Below are 21,291 nucleotides of genomic sequence, written 5' to 3' on the forward strand. Positions count from 1 at the left end.
GCCAGAAGCAACTGGTCAGAGACGACCAAGAGGCAGACAGTAACTCTGAAACTGCTGCAGGAATTTATTACAAAGAGTGTTCATTGTGTTCATGTGAAAACAATATCACAAATTCTCCACTAATGTGGCTTGTTTGGGAGGGTTGCAAGAAAAAAAGCCACTCCTCAAGAAAGAGCACATGCAGTCACGACTGAACTTTGCCAAAACGCATCTTGACAATTTTGACAATCCTGAATTATTTTGCCTCAACACCAAACGATATGTCTGGCAGAAATCCAATACAGTCACCGTCCAAATAACAGCATTCCTGCAGTAAAGCATGGAGGAGGTAATGTCCTGTTATGAGGTGTTTCTCTGCAGCAGGGACTGGAGCACTTGTCAGGATAGATCTGCTGCCCTCTGCCAGAAAGTTGTCAATGGGAAGAAGATTTATTTTCCAACACGACAATGACCAAAACACACAGTAAAACTGACACACAGTGGTTGAAGGAGAAAAAGGTGAATGTTCTTGCACGACCTAGTCAGAGCCCAGACTTAAACCCCATTGAAGATCTGTGGAATGACTTAAAAGCTGGGTCACTGGTTCAAAGGTGGTTCAACAAAATACTAACAAAAGGAGGTGATCCTTTTTCTAACTGTGAAAAAACAGTGGATATTTTTTCTTTCTTTCTGATATGTTGGTGCTATATCAGGAAATGACCAAACGGCAGTATGTGACGAATAGGGGTGAGACTGTGTTGGCTATATATATATATATATATATATATATATATATATATGCAAGTATGTAAGTATTTATTTATCTATTAGCCAGAAACATTACAGTGGATTGCACTCATGCATCATGAAGGTGTTTGTTCAAATGTAAAATGGCTATGTGTAGTCCTTATTTATTTTTTGTTTCTTTGTATTTTATCATATGACCTAATATGATACTTCATGTCTAACTGTAGTACATTGATATTACAAAGCTGACACTGGAAAACTAATGGGTCAATCAGTACAGTATAATGTAAGTTCATAGCGCCATCTGCTGGATACTGTGAAGAAGAACGAGTTAGTTTACTACAAGTAATTTTCCATAGGCAATTTTTATTATGCCAAAGACACATTGGAATATCACAGTAAAGTATGATGGTTGTCTATTTATTTTGTCTTTCATCGACCTCATTAAATTCAAGGATGAATGAACCGCATGGTAGAGGTGTGTTTGTGATATGCAAATCAAATGTTTGTTTGTTATGGTAATTTGTATCCCTAACCTGACCACGACCAAATTAATTTCTGAGCCATTAAAGATGAACACTGAATACAATATACAGATTTATAAATTTATAATTTGCATTGTATTTAGCTGCAAAGCACTTTTTTGTTCTTCATTTGCACAAAACTTTAGACTGATACTTGTTACTTAGTGATGCCTGAATTAATAGGTTTGTGTGCATGCAGTCCCACGATGCCCCTTGAGCTGAATGATTCCTTCTACGTTTGGAAACACACCCTTCGGCCCTTTAAGAGGAGCTGGATTTCTTCACAAAAGGCTCAGTATCAGGTGTTTGTCTTCAAACAATTTCATCCAGTCCTTTGGTGTGGTGTCCTCTCCTCATGTGACTTGTGATATGGCCATTATTTAAATGGAGCATTTACAATGAGAAAGCAGAAGCTGAGAGGTTTGTGTTTGTAAGGTAATGCAACAAGTGTAGGCTCAAATATCAGGCTGATAAATAGTGCAAAAATGATCAGGGTGTGGGTTTGAGGAACAGAAGCGCTCCGCTTATGTTACTGTCCCATTGAAAATCCCAATAGTTCATGCTCAGTGTTTTTTTTTTTTTTTGGCTCCAGTTAACCTGTTCTGGGAACGGGCTTCATTGTCCTAAAATAATAATAATAATAATTCAAAGGGTGGCTCTTTTGATTTTTATGTTCAGAATTACAGATAAATCAGTAGATTTTTTTATATGTGGTTGCATCTTTTCTGATTGGCATATTTTGGCTTGATATATTTCAGTGCTTTGGTACATGTAATATTATGTAGCTACAGGGAACATATTTAAGCCTGTAATCTCTTGCCCGGAGCTTAGGAAAGCTTCTTCAGTTCTTTAGGAAATACTCAGACATTAATATTACTTAATGTGTACGCTTCATAGACAGCTTTTATATTTAAACGGTATGAGATCCCTGTCCTAAAATGGATCTGTTTTATTTCACAGGAATTTTTCAAAACAGCAACACCTTATCTCACTCAGCAGGGCAACAGCAAGAGGAGACAATTCTTGTAGAAAATATTATAGTGCAGTTTCAACAGTGAACGTAATAAATCCACTTGATGATGCTCATCAATTTAAATAGAATTCTGTGGTTAAAATTATATTGGGTATGTATGATTTAATAATGATAAAAATGACTACTATTATTATTATCTAAAAATAAATATTTAATCAATATTTCAATATACAAATTCATATTACTTTATATCTTAATTTAAACCATGCATAATCTAAACATTATTATTATCAGTAATATTAATAAAAATAAAAACGATCGTTTTATTTGTAATATTATGCAATTATTTAACATTAAATTACTAATCTTATTATTATTTAATAATAATAAGTATTAAAAAAAAATTCAATATTTAAACTGTTTAACTTAAACTGTGTACAACCAAAGCATCATTATTATCAATAATATGAATAACAATACATGTATTAATATTATTAAATTGTTAAATAATTTTATAACTAAATTATTGTTATTATTAGTAGTAGTAGTATAATTTTTAATATTAAATGTTTAAATGAGATTTAAATATCTAAATGGATATTTTATATAGCATCTGGTTTAACAACCTATTGCATGTTACTTAACTTTAATTTATGATTGCTCTCTCTCTAAAAAAAAATCATTTTATATTAGGCTTATTCATAAACCAATGTATCTGGTCGTAATGTTAATATGATGTTCACCTCCTTTTAAGAGCGCTGCGCCTTTAAGAGCCATGCAGAAGCGCCGCTGTGTGCGCGCTCGTGCGCGTGCGTGTATGTGTGTGAGTGTATGTGTATGTGTGTGTGTGTCAGCCGTATCCATCATGGCCCCTGAGCAGCAGCTGATCAGACGGACCGCGGCTCCGCCATCCTCCTCCAGCGAGCAGCGGCACCGGTGAGGAGGCTCCATGTGTCCTCCATCCTCGGTCAGATATCTGAGCAAGAGGGCCGCTCTCCAGCCGCCCAGCGCGAACATGGATAGGGATTATTCCATTAATCTATCGGTGCAGCGAGTGCTGAGCCTTTGGGTCCAGGGCACGGTACCAACCCTACAGCACTTCACAGGTACGTTCACATTAGGAAAAAAAAATCCGGTGAAACGGGTTCTTGTGTCTCATCCAGGCGCGCACACGCCTCTCCACACCGGCCAGTCTATTGTACCGGCAGACGCACGAGCAGCTGCGCGCATCCTATCTGAACAAGGTCACACTTCACATCACACTAACTGTGTGCTTACATGCCAATTCAATAATGTATAATTTTATGCATTGCATTTATTACTTAATAGCTACCTCTTATATTTTAAGTGTGTACCTTACATGATGGCAGTACCATGGTACTTTGATATAGCCTACTATGATACTGATTACCATATTCATCTGTTGTGTTACCAACATCATAGTATTGTAAAAGATTTAGTGTTGGTAAAATCATGATTTTACTTTGTTACATGTTCATAAGACATGGAAACATTCCAAAGTACTTTTCGTAAGGGTAAAGTTTTAGTAAATGACATGGTAGGCTATATTAGTATAGTAATCATTTGGTATTAAGGTGTAGTATTGTGTGCATTACTTAATATCTATTACATTATATTTTAAGTGTGTATTTCCAGCTACATCCCTTGTGTAGCACAGTTGGTAATAACTTGGTACTTTAAAGGGTTAGTTCACCCAAAAAATTAAAATAAGCCCGTTTTACTCACCCTCATAGCATCCTAGGTGTTTGTGACTTTCTTCTTTCAGACGAATCCCGGGTGAGTAACACAAAGGCTAATTTAAATTTTTGGGTCAACTAACCCTTTAATATATAGCCTATTATAATACTGAATGATTATCATATTCATTTATTGCATTGTTAATATCACAGTAATTAAAAAAAAAGTAGTATTACCATGATAAATGTGAAAAACGAAACAGGATTTTACCTTGGAAAATATTCATAAAACATGGTAATATTATGGTACTGCAATAAGGATGTTTTGTAAAGGTTTTTGTAAATAACATTTATATGGTAATCATTCAGAATCAAGATATGTATCAAAGTATTTCAGTGAATACCATATGTGTGTCTGTATATATAATGTTATATAGAGGGTGAGTATTTATATGTGTGTGTGTGTGTGTGTGTGTGTGTGTGTGTGTGTGTGTGTTATACTATTTGTTAGAGAGAGGGTAAAGAGACTAACAAATCAATCAATTTTTTAATAACATCCATTTCATACATGCACAAAAAATTGCAACATTAAAAGAAAAGAAAATATTATTGCTGTATTTGTTCATACAATTATGGGTGTAGCTACCTTATCTGGACCCTTAAAAAGGAAATGAACTATACTTTGGGCGATATGGGGCAGTTTTTCCATAGCAGGTTACACCCTTGACATTGAATAGATGTTTTCACACAGTAATGGTGTTGACTAACAGCCAGACTAACACAGTGTAACCACACAATCTACATGGCAAAAGACTGTATAATGCTGCAGAAATAAAGCCCACGAGCACGGTATCATGTGGAGACCAATATGGTGATGGTAACTACTTACGATTACTCCACTACACAAGCTGAGAGCCGCCAAAAACAATGCAATGACTGATGACTTTAGATTAACTAAAAATTAATGAGTGGCACGATGCTTTTCAAAGGTTCACATCAGACTGGCTGCATGCATTAGTGTACTAGTGAAGTGCAGTTCAAGTGCATGAGCAATGATTGTTGTTCCTGTAAGAAAATACTATAGTAATACAAACAACAAAAAAGTACAATGGTAATATGTTTTTTGTACATAGAGCTATGGTAAAATACCATGGTTTACACAACTAACACTACTATATATATATATATGTTTAGTATTACATATTTGATGCTGGTGGTAATTTTGCTGGACTTATGCAGTTCACTATAGCATTTACAAATATTTTGGTATTGTGTTAGGTCACATAATGTAAAATCTGGGTCCTGCATGAGAAGGCAATCCATCTCATGAACACTTACACAATAACTGTGGAACACACAACACTATTTATACACTCATAAACTTATTTATCTAACACACATACTTGGTCTACACTTCAAATTTGGACATATTATACCTGTACATACAAAATTGTCTATTGTAATATACCTGCACATAAAATTGTCAATTTGTATGTTGTTATTCCTTACTTACTTTTATTCTTTTATTATCTGTGTTTTTGTTCTGTCGCTGTCATTCTGTTGCAATGCGGAGCTTCTGTCACGAAAACAGATTCCTCGTATGTGTAAACTTACTGGCAATAAAGCTCATTCTGATTCTGATTCTGAAAACCAGTTTAGAAGCACTAAAATAGTGAAAAAAAAGTGATATAATATTAAAGCCAGATCACAAGTGAGCAGATGTTATTGGAAGTCAGCATGAAGCAGTTGTAGGTCAGTAAGTGTTGGTCAGTTTTACAGGCACATGTACATTTTACAGCCCTTTCACTTCTGAGATTTGGCCAGATTATAATTTATGCAATATCGTGGACATCTGGCATGACGCAACACATGATGCAACTTGTAGGACTGATAGCATGTGAGGACTGATGTAGTAAAAAAAACGTACTAACCATTACTCGCCCTCATTGTCATTCCAAACCAATATGCTATTTTTTTTTTTGTTTCATCCAAAAATTTATTTTGAAGAAGTTCTTTGTAACCCTTCTCTAAATAAAAGCATTCAGAGTGTCCACGACAGTCAAGCTCCAAAAAGGTACCACACATTTATTTCTGCAACTGCATACTGGTTTGGAAAAACATATAAAGGGTGAGTAAACTGATGGAATATTCATTTTTAACAGGAGAACATAAGATGAGGTTGCACATCAGCTGTGGCTTCAGACCATCAATCAGAACGTCCACCTCAAAAGCCCCTGCTGTTGACAGAGACAGCTGTGCTCAGATAGCTCTTATGCAGTAGACGTCTCTCTTTGTGATGATGTGAAGGAACAGCACAGGTGCAGAAGCAGAAGCACAGAGACTCAAAGAGAATGCAGAGAGATTATGACAAACTCCCACTCAGGAGGAACGTTAATGGCGTTTCCTGTTTTGGTCAGTGGAACAAGCATGTTTAGTCATTTCATTTCCTTTTGCTGTTTAGAGAGGAGACAGATGTCTGCATGCTTAGCAGTTGTTTCTGCCTTTGGGTGAACAGTGCATTCTTAGAAACTTTGGTTTGTCTGGGTTATAAAAGTGAGATTATTGAATATATTCTAATGTATTCCTGTGGTGCAAAGCTGTATTTTCAGCATCATTACTCAAGTTTTCAATGTCACATGATTCTTCAGAAGTCGTTTTGATATGATGATTTGCTGCTCAAGAAACATTTCTTTTTATCAATGTTGAAAAAAGTTGTGGTGCTTAATTTTTCATTTTTTTTAAACCATGATTTACCGGGTTATTTGAGGCAGTTCTAAAGGGCAGCAGTTGTTTGAAAAAGCAATATTTTTTAATATTATAATAGTTTTTACTGTCACATTTGAACAATTTAACTCGTCCTTGCTGAATAAAACTATTTATTTCATGATAGTGTATATTACAAGAATATATATTTCTGAAGAAAATTTGAGTTGTGCTTTCCTGTGAATACTTGCTATCGCAAGGGGTTGTGAGTGTTTAAAAGGTTTTTTTTTTTTTGGTGTTTTATCATCTGCCAGACATTGCTAATTATAATGTCACTCTGATATCTTGAAAATTCAGTGCCCGTGTTTCCTTTGCAGAAGTAGAAACTTTACACTGTCTTGAAAACAAAGCTTTAACAGTCTATTATTGGAAAAGATCTGTGACATTGCTTCTTCTCATTTAATGATCTCAGTTAGCATCTCGTTTTTTTTTTTATCCTGTCCTGTTTATTGTGGTTCGCCACAGAGTTAGTACTTGATGATGGTGGGTTTTTTTTTTTTTTTTGTATGTTCGCTAAATTGGAGTTAGAGGTTTGGCTGTTTGTATGTGCTGTACATTATTATATGCTGATTATGAAGAACGTCTCAAGGTTACGTATGTAACCCTGGTTCCTTGAAGGAATGAGACGCTGCGTCAAGCGCTTGGGGGAACGTCCCTGACGAGACCGACTCTGAATATCGTGTGCAATCTGTCCATCGGAAGGGCGTGACGTCACGGACGGGGTGACGTAGCGACCAGGAAGCTATAAAAGCACGTGCCATGCAGCTGGCTTCAGCTTTGAGTAGGGAAGCAAGCGCTGGCAGGGGTGCTGGGAGTATGGCTCTGCGACGCAGTGCCTCATTCCTTCAAGGAACCAGGGTTACATACGTAACCTTGAGACCTTCCTTTTCAGGAACTCGAGCTGCGTCAAGCGCTTTGGGGAATGATGTGCCCACGCTGCCAGACTTCCAAATCCCTGCCTAGTGTGTATCCGAAGAGCACAGCTAAGGCGAGAGAACAGAAGAGCCCGGAGTGGCTCGCATGTCGAGGTCGTAAAATCTGACAAATGTAGAGGGCGTGGACCACCCCGCAGCGTTGCAGATGTCCAAGAGGGACACACCTGCTGAGAAGGCCTTAGAGGCTGCCATACCCTGAGTAGAGTGAGCCTTGGCTCCCAATGGAAGGGCAAGACCAGAGGACTCATAGGAGACGTTGATAGCCTCGACTATCCAACGACTTAGGGTCTGCTTGGAGGCAGGAGAACCCTTTTTAGGAGGACCGTGGTAAACAAGCAATTGTTCGGATTTTCTCCACAGGGCAGCTCTGTGGACGTATGCGTCAAGTGCTCGCACTGGACACATACAATTTAGCTTCTCCTGGTCTGGCTCCCGAAAGGGAGGAGGACAGAAGGCCTGCAGTACGATAGGTTGTGGTGTAACAGAGGGAACCTTTGGAACATAACCCGCTTGAGGGTATAAGAATGCTTTGGCCATACCAGGGGCAAAGTCTAGATAAGTAGGGGCCACCGAAAGGGCCTGAAGATCTCCAACTCTCTTTAGTGAGGTGATTGCCAGTAACAGGGCAGTTTTAAGTGTCAGATGTCTATCTGAGATATCTTGTATTGGCTCGAATGGAGCTTTACGAAGAGCCTCTAAAACCACAACCAAATCCCAGGGGGGAACACGGGATCGTACTGGAGGTCTCAGCCTCAGCACACCGCGGAGGAAACGTGTAACTAGGGGGTGTCTACCCACTGACTGATCATTGAAAGGGCCAGAACGGGGCTACTAATAACAGAGGGACCCCGTCCCGGCGTACTCTCGCCAGAACTCCCGGGAGCAGAGCGATAGGGGGAAAAGCGTACAGACGAAGCTTCGGCCAGGTCTGTACCATAGCGTCCAGTCCCAGAGGAGCTGGATGAACTAGAGAGAACCAGAGGGGACATTGCGATGTCTCCTGAGTAGCAAAGAGGTCCACCGGGCCTGTGCCAAACACTCTCCATATCTGCTTTACCACCTCGGGGTGAAGTTTCCATTTCCCGGGCCTCGGCCCCTGCCTCAACAGTATGTCTGCTCCCACATTCAATCTTCCAGGAATATACACTACTCTGAGTGAGAGGAGTTTGCCCTGGGACGTGCCTGCATCGTGGTCGAATTCCACACTACGCCTAGATAGGTGGTTCTCTGAACTGGAGAAAGTACACTCTTCTTGGCGTTTAGTCTCAAACCCAGCTCCCCCATATGTGCGAGAACGACATCTCGATGTCGAACCGCCATCTGCTCTGATTGAGCTAGAATCAACCAATCGTCGATATAATTTAGAATGCGGATGCCCTGCATACGGAGGGATACCAGAGCCGCATCTACACATTTCGTGAACGTGCGGGGTGAGAGTGCAAGGCCAAAGGGAAGTACTCGATATTGATAAGCTTTGCCCCCGAAAGCGAACCTCAGAAACTTCCTGTGTTGTGGAAGGATGGATATGTGGAAGTATGCGTCTTTGAGATCTATTGTGACAAACCAGAACTCGGATCTGATTTGAGCTACAACCTGCTTGACAGTGAGCATTTTGAACTTCAGTGGCATAACTGAGCGGTTTGGAACTATGAAATACCGGCTGTAAAACCCGGATTCCCTGTCTAGAGGAGGGACCACCTCAATGGCCTCCTTCCTTAATAGGGTATTCACTTCTTGTTACATAACCAGAGCCTGCCAGGGGCCGACTACTGTCGGTGTAACCCCATTGAACTTCGGTGGTAGATGACCAAACTGAATGCAGTAGCCTTTTTCTATTGTACGCAGGACCCAATGAAATACATTTGGCAGTAGTTTCCACGCTGCTAAATAATCTACTAAGGGAATCAGTCTCTCGAGACTGACCTCTGGTATAAGAGGCCCCTGAAGGGGCAGCGAGCATCCCAGCTCCCCTACGCTATAACTGGAAATAACTGGGAGCAGCTCTCGCTGGAGGCCGCTGCGCCCTGAAACTCTGGCAGGGTTGGCAGACCGACCTCCTGAGGGCACTGAGGTGAGGCTTGCACCGTATAATGAGGTGGACCGTGCTCTACCCCAGTAGGGGCTACCCTCTGGATCCTGGCATCAGGATCTTTACGTCAAGAACTTCCGGGCTTCGATAACAGATCTTAAATCGGGCTTAGCCCTGGAAGCCCCCGACTCAGAGCATCGCTGAGGCCCTCGGTCCCCTCGTGGGGGAGCACGAGCGGCGACACTCTGTCTCTGCGCTTCCCGGTATGAGGAGCCGGTATGTGACGTGGTCATCTCCCGGCCAGATGCACCACGAGAGCGACGAGGGAGGAAATTCTGGAATGCCGCCGCCTGTTTACGTGCCTCCTGGAACCTGTCGACGACAGTATTGACTGTGTCACCAAACAGGCCAGAAGGCTGAAGCCGGGCATCCCTGTGGAGGCAGACCCTGTCTCGTTCTTTTATCTCTGACAGGGTCAGCCACAAATGCCTCTCCGCTGCCACTAAGGCTGCCATAGACCGCCCAATTGCACGAGCGGTCTCTTTAGTGGCGCGGAGGGAGAGATCAGCAGTCTTTCTAAGTTCTTCGACATCTTCAGACTTAATCCCCTCTCCCTCATCGATATCTCCCAGCAGGTCAGCTTGATAAGCTTGAAGGACTGCCATAGTATGAAGGCAAGCCCCAGCCTGACCTGCTGCCACATAACCTTTGCCCACCAGCGATGATGTAACTCTAAGAGGCTTGGTGGGAAATGTCAGAGCCTTTAGAGACGATGCCGATCCGGGTGACAGATAGCCCGCGAGCGTCTGTTCAACCCGTGGCATCGCTCTATAACCCCGCTCTCCCAGCCCCATCACGTTGCCATAATATAGCGAATCAGGGCCAAAGAGGCGGGTCGAATATGGGTGATTCCACGATCTCGATATCTCATCGTGGAGATCGGGAAAATAAGGTAGGCTCCGATGTGGAGGTGGTTGCCTTGGCCGCAGAAAGCGTTCTTCTAGTTTGCTTCTCTGCGGCTCAGAATGTTTTTCAGCAGGCCATTCGATTTTTAATTTATCTACTGCACGTGTAACCACCTCCAAAAGCTCCTCATACTGGGGCGACAGGGGTGGCGAATCCCCAGCAACCGTCTCCACATTGACGCACTTGGCAGAAGCGGGGCCAGCACCGCGGGGAACGCTGGTGAAGGCTCCCTCCTCGAAGAGAGCCCTCCGGTATCGAAGCGTCCGCATTGGCAATCATTCACAATGTGGGCAGTCGGCCCCCTCGAGAGCCGACTTAGCGTGCTTCGATCTCAGGCAAGCCACGCACAAACTGTGTGTATCCCCACTCGTAATGTAGTGAGGGCAGGGAGGAACACACAATCTATAACGTGGCTTGGAATCGCCCTTAATATGTTTGGTCTTTGTTTTTACTTTTGGCATATTGAGCTGTTTTAGCGATCTTTTAATGGCTAAGGGACAGACAACGGCACGTGCTTTTATAGCTTTCTGGTCGCTACGTCACCCCGCCCGTGACGTCACGCCCTTCCGATGGACAGATTGCACATGATATTCAGATTCGGTCTCGTCAGGGACGTTCCCCAAAGCGCTTGACGCAGCTCGAGTTCCTGAAAAGGAACTTTGTTTCTGTTGACAGTCTTACAAAAGAAGTTTTTTGTCATCTCAGAAATTCCTTTGTGGACACAACCAGCACCAGGGTGTTTAAAAAGGCCTTTCACATGCCCAGTTCTTTACACTAAACCCATCCATTTTTTTGTTTGTTTTGTAACAATATGACTTCAAAATATAGCCTGATGATGTTGTTATATAACTGTAAACAATTTGAATGAATGAATTTTGGCTTGTCCACTTGGCTTATCCTGTCACGATCGGTGTTACAGAAAAAACGGAGAGGGAACCAATTGCAGGTAAGTCATTTATTAAAGGGTAATCCAAAGGGGTAAACAGTCCAGGCAGGGTCAAAACCAGAATATCCAAATCCAACATAAACAAGACACGAAGACAAGGCAAAGCAAGGCAAGAAGCGACGGACATGAATAAACTTTCAAACATTAAACAAGGACTCCGTAACACAGACTCAGACAGACTGGGTATAAATACACAGAAGGATAATGAGGGACAGGAGACAGGTGGGGAACAATCAATTACTCAACAGGAGGAAGGTGACCAAATAAGGGAACAGGAAGTGATAAGGAGACAGACACCGTGAGAAAGGAGGACACCTAGTGGAAACCCAGGGAACACAACCCAGGCACTGTGACAGGACCCCCCCTCTACAGAGCGGCTCCCAGACGCTCCACGACAAGACACGACACAGACCAGGAGGGAGGCGGACAGGTGGAGGCTCAGGGGGAGGGACGGAGGGCCAGACTCACTGAGGGGAACAGACAGAAACATAACAGAAACCAAGAAACACAAAACAGAAATCCATGAAGGACATCATGTGGCGCCACCCAGGGCAGACCAGAAGACCACCACAGCCGTGTGGTCAAGGCGGAAGCCCCCCAGGGCGGAGCAGAAGACCACCACAACCGTGTGGTCAGGACGGAAGCCCCCCAGGGCGGAGCAGAAGACCACCACGTCCTTGTGGACGAAGCCAGAGTCCTCCAGGGCGGAGCGGAAGACCCCCACAACCGTGTGGTCAGGGCGGAAGGCCCCCCAGGGCGGAGCAGAAGACCACCACAGCCATGTGGTCAGGACCAGAGCCCCCCAAGGCGGAGCAGACCTCCGTGCGGCTGGACCAACGGGACGACGAAACTCTGGTAATCCCCTGGTGTCCTTACTGGACTCCAGAAGATTGGTGCTGGCCTGACACTGCTCATGAAGATCAATGGTGACTTGCCTTTGTTCATGAAGATCACCGGTGACTTGACTCAGTCCATGAAGATCACCGGTGACTTGACTCAGTCCATGAAGATCACCGGTGACTTGACTCAGTCCATGAAGATCACCGGTGACTTGACTCAGTCCTTGAAGATCACCGGTGACTTGTCTCAGTCCTTGAAGATCACCGGTGACTTGACTCAGTCTTTGAAGATCACCGGTGACTTGACTTGACTCTGAAAGGTCAACGGTGACCAGCCTAGTCTCTGGAGGATCCGCGGTGACCAGCCCTGACTCTGGAGGATCCGCGGTGACCAGCCCTGACTCTGGAGGATCCGCGGTGACCAGTCCTGACTCTGGAGGATCCGCGGTGACCAGTCCTGACTCTGGAGGATCCACTGGCACCTGACTCGACTCCGGAGAGTTCACTGGCACCTGACTCGACTCCGGAGAGTTCACTGGCACCTGACTCGACTCCGGAGAGTTCACTGGCACCTGACTCGACTCCGGAGGGTCAACTGGCACCTGACTCGACTCCGGAGGGTCAACTGGCACCTGACTCGACTCCGGAGGGTCAACTGGCACCTGACTCGACTCCGGAGGGTCAGCTGAGATTCTCATCCTGTGTAGCGGCGCTGGGCAAGCAGCCATCTTGGGCCATGACTCTGGACAGGCGGCCATCTTGTACTGTGGTGCTGGGCTGGCGGCCATCTGGGGTTGTGGCGCTGGACTGGCGGCCATCTTGTACTGTGGCGCTGGACCGGTGGCCAATTTGGGCATTGGCGCTGGGTTAGCGGCCATCTTGTGCTGTGGCACTGGACTGACGGCCATCTTGTGCTGTGGCGCTAGGCTGACGGCCATCTTGGGCTGTGGCCCTGAACCGGTGGCCAATCTGGGCATTGGCGCTGGGCTAGCGGCCATCTTGGGCTGTGGCGCAGGACTGACGGCCAATTTGGGCATTGGCGCTGGGTTAGCGGCCATCTTGTGCTGTGGGGCTTGGCTGGTAGCCATCCTGGGCAGTGGTGCTGGACTGGCGGCCATCTTGGGTTGTGGCGCTGGCTGGTTGCCATCCTGGGCAGTGGTGCTGGGCTGACGATCACCCCGCCGGAAGAGACAGAAGTGGCTGGTGCATCCCACCGAAGCCGATGCTGCAGGTAGCGCACGAACTCCCAGAATTCCAGTGTCTCTAACTGCGCCATCTCCTCCTGAGACACTGGATCATCCAGCCCGCCATTGAAATAGTCCTTGAGGGCCGCATCGTTGTAGCCCATGCCCTCGGCCAGGGACCAGAACACCTGAGCCAGGGCACCCACTTCATTGCCCTCTTGGCGGAGGGCGGTCAACCGAAGGTACTTGGTTCGCCGCTCCGCCATCTTGGCTGGGGAACGGAAAAATGACATACCGCTGGTTCCTAGTGTGACGGAGTCCTTCTGTCACGATCTGTGTTACAGAAAACACGGAGAGGGAACCAATTGCAGGTAAGTCATTTATTAAAGGGTAATCCAAAGGGGTAAACAGTCCAGGCAGAGTCAAAACCAGAATATCCAAATCCACCATAAACAAGACACGAAGGCAAGGCAAGGCAAGGCAAGGCAAGGCAAGGCAAGGCAAGGCAAGGCAAGGCAAGGCAAGGCAAGGCAAGGCAAGGCGTGACGGACATGAATATACTTTCAAACATTAAACAAGGACTCCGCAACACAGACTCAGACAGACCGGGTATAAATACACAGAAGGATAATGAGGGACAGGAGACAGGTGGGGAACAATCAATTACTCAACAGGAGGAAGGTGACCAAATAAGGGAACAGGAAGTGATAAGGAGACAGACACCGTGAGAAAGGAGGACACCTAGTGGAAACCCAGGGACCACAACCCAGACACTGTGACATATCCTTGATGCAATAGAAAGCCCAATTTTTTGCTAATTTTGGACAATCTATATATATAATTTTTTTATGTTGTAGATTTATGTAGCAAGTAAGAACAAAATTGTTTTTTATATATGAATATATTTTGAGACAAAGGACTTGTTAATAATTTTTATTTAGTGACTGAAGAATATGTAAAAGTATGATATTTGGGATAAAAAAACCATATGATTAATATAATTTATTAAATTGGGTGTCCAACTAAGAGAATATTTATTATGAAACCATCATAGTTAAACAAATATGATATTTCTTATGATTTTATGATAAAATCATATAAAAATAAATAAAAATCATATGTATTAAAGCCATATTAAATGATTAGGGTATCTCTGTCAAGAATGAATGATCAAAAATAAACAGAAAATAGTATAAATTGCTGAATTGATTGTTTTGCACAAGTAGAAACTTTACACATTATGTAAAACATATTACTTTAGCTGCAGCATATTTATCAATACTGGATGCATCTGTCATTTATAAGATTTTTAAGCAAAAGAAATCATGTTTATGATTTATTTTCATACAAAATATGTTGTGTCATCAATGTTCATTAAATGGGAGTAGCAAAGAACACTTTTTCCTTACATTCTGTCTTTGAGTAGTTGAAATACAAGTCATTGTGAGTGTTCAAATAATGTCTTAAGTGTCTCTCTATAGTATCTAATAATGTGGGTCAGTAGTATATTGAAGGAATGCTTTTTATCTGTCTCTCTGTGTTCCAGGATCTCTGTGCTTCAGTTTACTCCTCTGTGCTAAAGTCTGTCTCAGTCTCTCTTCCAGTTCATTTGTGCTAACGTGTCTCTCGTCCTGCTTGAGTGTCTGTTGTCCAGTATTTGTGTGTTATCTGTGCTTTTTGTTGGCTGAGGCAGTAGGCAGTAGGCAGTGCCACCTCATCCCTGGCACAGCATGGCTCTGAGGCTTTTGTGTGCGTCTGCCTCAGTTAACTGATAACACAGTTTGATGGACATCTCTCTGTGTTGCGGTTGTTAGTCTGTTTATATTGATGTGTGTGTGTGTGTGTGTGTGCATGTACAGTACGGTTTACAGACTTCCAGCACAAATATATCTCTGTCTGGATGTTACGTCTCACTTATCATGTGAGTGGCCGCTAATAGCTTAATCAATACATTGTGTTTTTGTGTTAGTGTTTAGTTTGGATTACTGAGCCATAGGTATCATTACATATAGGCGATGCTCCTATGCTGATCAAGGTGCTTTTATTTGATCAAAATTAACAGCCAAATATTATTGCAACATAAAATGAGTGTTTTCTTTTTCAGTATGTTTTAAAATGTAATTTATTAATGTAATGAAAATCTGAATTTACAGCAGCCACTGCTCCAGTCTTCAGTGTCTTATGATTCGTCAGAAATCATTGTAATATGCTGATTTGCTGCTTAAGCAACATTTATTATACATTTTGAAACTTTTTCTCTAAGAGATTGCCCAACTTTTTTTTACTCAGGAATTCTTTGTAAATTTCACAAATAGCAACAAACAAACAATAAATTTAATTAAAAGGAAATTTTGAAGTAGTGAAAGTGAAAAAGAGAAAGATGGAAAGATGGAAATAGTATTTTATGTACTCCAATACTCTATTTAAATAAAAAAAAGCAGTAAAAAGCAGTAGCCTGCAGTAAAAACTGTTTTCAACTTTGAAAATAATAAAAAATATCAGCAACTCAGCATATTATAATGATTTCTCAAGGCAACACTGTGACACTGAAAACTGGAGTAATGCTGCTGAAAATTCAGCTTTGCGTCACAGGAATAAATTACATTTTGAAATATAGTGGAATAGAAAACAGTCATTTAAAATTGTAATAATATTTCACAATTTTACTATATATATATAGTAATATATATATATATATATATATAACGTGGTGAATTTATGAATTTACAACTGTACACATCCTAAGGTTTTAATGGCATAATGTCTCTTCATGCTTCAGGGTAAACAAGAGCTCTAATCAGCACTATCCAGCGTTGCATGTGCAAATATGCAGTTCGTTATTTGACGCGTTCGTTTTGACATGTTAAATTACAGTATTTCTGCCTGAGCATGTGGTTTCTCAAGCATTTCTCATTTATGTGGAGCTGCATTTCCCAGAATTCATGACAACAGCAGTTTGATAATCTGTTTCATTGTTGAGCTAAGATGCTCGTCCATGTCTTGGAATCTTCTGGAAGGCTTCAGAGCCGACTCGTTCTCTCTCTGGGTTTATCAGTGCAGCCAAACTGCCCATTTACTCCCCCCAGAGCTGTGTGGACTAGACACTTAAATAATAACAGTCTCCAAGCTCATGGCGGGAGTGTGAAAGAGAGAGAGTAAATGTAAGTAGAAGAGAGAGTTTACGAGAAAGCGATGTTGGAGACAGTGGGAGAGTATTTATGAGCTTCACTGTTATAAGTACGGTATGTTCTGCTCTGTTACGATGTGTTCTGACTCAAGATTCTCAGGAGTATTTCTTTAAATATGGGTATATTTGGTCATGCTGACTTTAATACAGTTTTCATTTATTTTATTTTATTTGTTCCAAGAGTGCATTTCCTTACAGAATTCTGTCATTTTTAAACAACACATATCATGTGCACCACATGTGAAATTGTTTAGTAGAATTATGAGGTGGAAATTACTTTTGAAACATTTTTGGGCTGACTCATTCTAATGTCTTGCGATGGCTAATTTAATTCCCAGAATCTATGTATCCTAAACGTACACAATGACAGATATTTTCATGCTTTTTCAATAACTGGACAAAATTACAGCTTGATTGAAAATGAAACATTGTTCACAGATGATATTTACCTGGATTTTTCATTGCTTCAATGCTACTGTTCAATACATTGGGGTCAGTAAGATATGTCTTTTATGCTCACCAAGGCTTCATTATTATAATGACAGTAAAACCAGTAATAAATATTATTACAGTACAAATTAAAAATCTGTATGCTGTTGTAATATATTCCTGTGATGCAAAGCTGAATTTCAGCTGAAAAAGGTTGCAGTCTATTAATTTTAATAAGTTAATATATAAACTGTCTACCTAAATTTGAACTCTGGTTTGTTAGTGTTCCTTTAACAGAGGTTCTTCACAAAACAGTTTCTCTTTGCTCATGAAAGCAGAAGTTTTTTTTTTTTTTAGACATAAGAACATGCAAGAACAAGAATGTGTTTTTAGTTTGTTGTAAGTTTGATTTGACAGCGACAGAAAATTATGAATGATTTCCACGATTTTGGTTCAGAATGACTTTCTATGTCACAGTGTTTACTGTGCTTCACCATCCATTTCCAGTGTGAATCATCAGTAACTGTTTTAAACAATATTAGAGTGACATTGTCACTCAGACTGGCACTTGCAGAATTACACAAGCAGTTGATATTTATGCATAAGCTTTCTGAAAGAAATTCTGCTGATTTGCATTTTTGGCAACCAGCTAACTTTCTAACCGGTTTGTTGTCTCTGTATCTGTGTCTGTGTGATTTGTCTCTGCAGAAATGTGGTACTGGGTGTTCCTGTGGTGTCTATTCTCGTCTCTGTTCGTTCACAGTGCCATGGGTCTGCTGATGTGTGTGACACTGCAGCGTCATAAGAGAGGACGGCTCATCACAGTGGTGCTCATCAGCGTGGGGTTCCTGGCTTCTCTCACTGGCGGGGTCATCACCAGTCAGTATTCACACACTTCTGCTTTTCTTATCAACCTTTGTGGAAAGGACCATTTTAGAAATAAGTGTGCATGTTCTTAAACACAATATGGCATCGATATTATTAAATGATCCTGGTCATTTTGTGCATGATTTATTAATGCCCAGTTTTGTGTCCGTAATCTTCAATACATTTTTTTTCTCAATTCTTCTGCTGGTACAATTAGGCTAGGAAATATTTATTTTCCAATTCGATTTTTACATTTTCTAAAATGAAAGTGAGTGATGTTTGCTCATGCATGATGCTAGTGGGTTCTGGAAGACTATTTAAGTGAAAATTTTGTAAATGATTTTTTATACAAATGATTTTTTACGACTAATAAAATGCATTTGTAATTAGTAATGTACCAAAGTTATGCACCAAAATTAAAGTTTTAACTTAGCTGAAAAGGGAAAATAATGTTAATAATCAGCACTCAAATTAAAGTTGTATATAAAAATTTTAATTGCACATAAGATGCAGATTTTTAATGATATATTGTTAAAAATACAGACATTTAAACAATTGCTGTATTAAAAACTTTTTTTTATGACAGATTTATTCCAACATACATTAAGTAATGAAGACCACAGGTGAAGTGAAAGCATATGTAATATAGTGCATATATTTAGCAAACTTCACTGTTTTGGTGAGTGGTTTCAGCCCTCCAGTTGGACAAATATTTTTGGTTGCCAAAATTTCAGTCCATCACTATAATGTAATATATCATGAAGGTTTTAAGGACATTGTGTAGTTGGCCAGGGTGTCAATGAAGAAGCTGTTCTCCAATCGGGCACAAAATGAGTTTGGCTCCATTTACAGTGGGTATTGAAAAGAATCAACCCCTTTTAAGTTAATCACATATAGTTGCTTTGGAGCACATATAGTGCAGTTGCACTGAGTAAATACAGCTGGATAAAACAAAAACTGTCTCTGTCTTCATTTTAGGTGGCAAAGCAAAATTTGATGATTTTAAAGGGGGTTGATTCTTTTCTATACCCACTGTATTTATAGCTGTACACTAGTGTCTGTTCCTAGAGGTCTGCTTTATTATTAATATTGATTTGGCAAAGAGAGAGAAAGACAGAGTGAGAGACATTTACTGAGAGCCACATTACACACACACTTTGCCTGTCACACACAGTGACTTATATGTACATTGACCTACATTACAACAGGCGTTTAGACAAACACACTGAATCATGTCACTAAAACATTTAATAAAATTCAGATATCTGCTTAGAGAACATAAATGACTGAGCCAGGCTAAAGTGTTTTCCATTCTGAGATCTTCTGTGTAAATCTTTTATTTTATTTTATAACAAAGAACAAATAAACATGAGACACAAAATAACCACCACCACCCTAATTGCCATAGCAACCACCTAGAAATGCCCTATCGACCACCCGGTTTCTGTCCAGTCTCTGTATTTTGCTCAGGCAAACGCCCTTAGTATCTGTATATAATTGAATTATAATTCCATAATGAGTACCATATTATATATTAATTTGATAATTTTTGACATTTAAGATTTAGAAAACTTTACAAATGATACATGGCATAGCATAGCAACACCCTAGCATTTCCATATCCACTGCAAAGCATCCATCAAGAAAACCCTAGCAACTTGCATAGCAACTGCATATCAACACCCTAGCAAAAAACTAGCAATGACTCAGAATACCCTACCAACAGCATAGCAGCACCCTAGTAACCACATAACAAAGTAACACCCTAACAACTACCCAAATTATCCTAGAAATTGCATAGCAACAACTTAGAACCACCCAGAATACCCTACCAACCACATAACATCAACTCCATAAACTCATAGCAAAGCAACACCCTAACAACCACCCAGAATACCATAACAACTGCATAGCAACACCCTAGCAACTACCCAGAAACCCCTACCAACCGCATAGCAGCACCTTAGTAGCCTCATGGCAAAACAACACCCTAGCATCAACCGAGATCACCCTAGCAACTGCAATGCAACACTGTAGCAACCACCCACAAGAACCTAGCAACCACCCACCGCACCCTAACAACCACCCAGAATAATTTTCTAGCATCTATCTCTGTCTATCTATCTTTTAAGCTTTAAGCTTTAAAGTATTTCAGGCTTCACAGTTACAGTTTTTTAAACCATTTTAAACTTTCAGACTAGAGGTAACATCAGTGTTGGTCTACACTCTTTACTATCTAGCTATTTTTTGGGATGTTGATTTCTTCTGTCTCAGGTGCGGCAGTAGCAGCTGTGTACCGTGTGGCAGGGAAGGACATGGCTCCTCTTGAAGCGCTGGTTTTTGGAGTGGGCCAGACCGCTTTCACCGTTGTCATCTCATTCTCACGGATCTTGGCCACTCTCTAAATGGACTAAAAGCACAATTGACTGAATCACCCAACAGCCAATCAGCTGGCAGAAGAGCCAGGGAAGAGGTGAGTTGGCTCAAACCACAGAGGTTTGGTCTGCGGTACAAAACGATGAGCTTTACGGGTCATTTATGGCCAATGGACCATTATATGAAACCCTCTGGAATGGCAGTCTTGGAGAATTTAACATTTCAAGAAGCAAAAACAGCATTATAAGCCAATGACTGAAACTCAATCTACGTGCCAACTGCCTCGATGCAGGATTGTGATGAATCTTGGGATGTCTGTTCATCTTTGTTAAACATTTGTTTAGTTTTTTGCACATGGATCATTTCAGCTTTATGTAAACTGGGTGGTTTTGGAGCTGTAGCTGGGCTGTAACACCAAGATGGATGCACCAAAAACATCTTCTAAGAATTTGACTGTCATTATGTCTGTCTGTCCTCAAACATTTTCTAATTCTGCTCAGCTGAATGGCCCGAAGCATTCATTTTTGTATAAATATGGATTATCACTCTGGTCCAGCAGTATTATTACATCCAGTTTCTTCTTCCACTTTGCACTTGCTGCATTTTGAAAACTGTCTAAAAGGTGTAAGATATGTAGAAAGTTACACTGGGATCCAATATGGACTTTAATTCAAGGAAGTTTATGTGTAATCTGGTCTCTTGTAACCAATATAAGTTAACTCCTAATGGAAAAATGCCTTATAACAATATGGAAACATAATGGAACATCAGTATGAATTTTAACTCTGGTATTTAATCAAATGTCAGTTTTGAACCATAGAAAACAAGTACCGTATTTTTCGGACTATAA

At 41.4% G+C, this 21,291-nt stretch overlaps 1 protein-coding gene across 1 annotated transcript; it reads left to right on the top strand.

Annotated features, from left to right (window-relative positions):
- The first annotated feature begins 2,996 nt into the window (after positions 1 to 2,996).
- Positions 2,997 to 21,008, top strand: LOC132104004 (transmembrane protein 170B-like). Its single transcript, XM_059509141.1, has 3 exons — positions 2,997 to 3,329; positions 17,907 to 18,077; positions 20,340 to 21,008. The coding sequence occupies exons 1-3, from the start codon at positions 3,173 to 3,175 to the stop codon at positions 20,468 to 20,470; spliced, it is 459 nt and encodes a 152-aa protein (XP_059365124.1). The 5' UTR covers positions 2,997 to 3,172; the 3' UTR covers positions 20,471 to 21,008.
- The last annotated feature ends 283 nt before the right edge of the window (positions 21,009 to 21,291 follow it).

Source organism: Carassius carassius, chromosome 25 (genome assembly GCF_963082965.1).
Source record: "Carassius carassius chromosome 25, fCarCar2.1, whole genome shotgun sequence".
Classification (NCBI taxonomy): domain Eukaryota; kingdom Metazoa; phylum Chordata; class Actinopteri; order Cypriniformes; family Cyprinidae; genus Carassius; species Carassius carassius.

What these genes read in the sequence shown, in the direction of transcription:
- LOC132104004 (XM_059509141.1), top strand. Translation starts at nt 3,173, where the DNA reads ATGTGTCCTCCATCCTCGGTCAGATATCTGAGCAAGAGGGCCGCTCTC. An exon ending in AACCCTACAGCACTTCACAG is followed by an intron (nt 3,330 to 17,906) that starts GTACGTTCACAT and finishes TTGTCTCTGCAG; the next exon opens with AAATGTGGTACTGGGTGTTC. An exon ending in CACTGGCGGGGTCATCACCA is followed by an intron (nt 18,078 to 20,339) that starts GTCAGTATTCAC and finishes CTTCTGTCTCAG; the next exon opens with GTGCGGCAGTAGCAGCTGTG.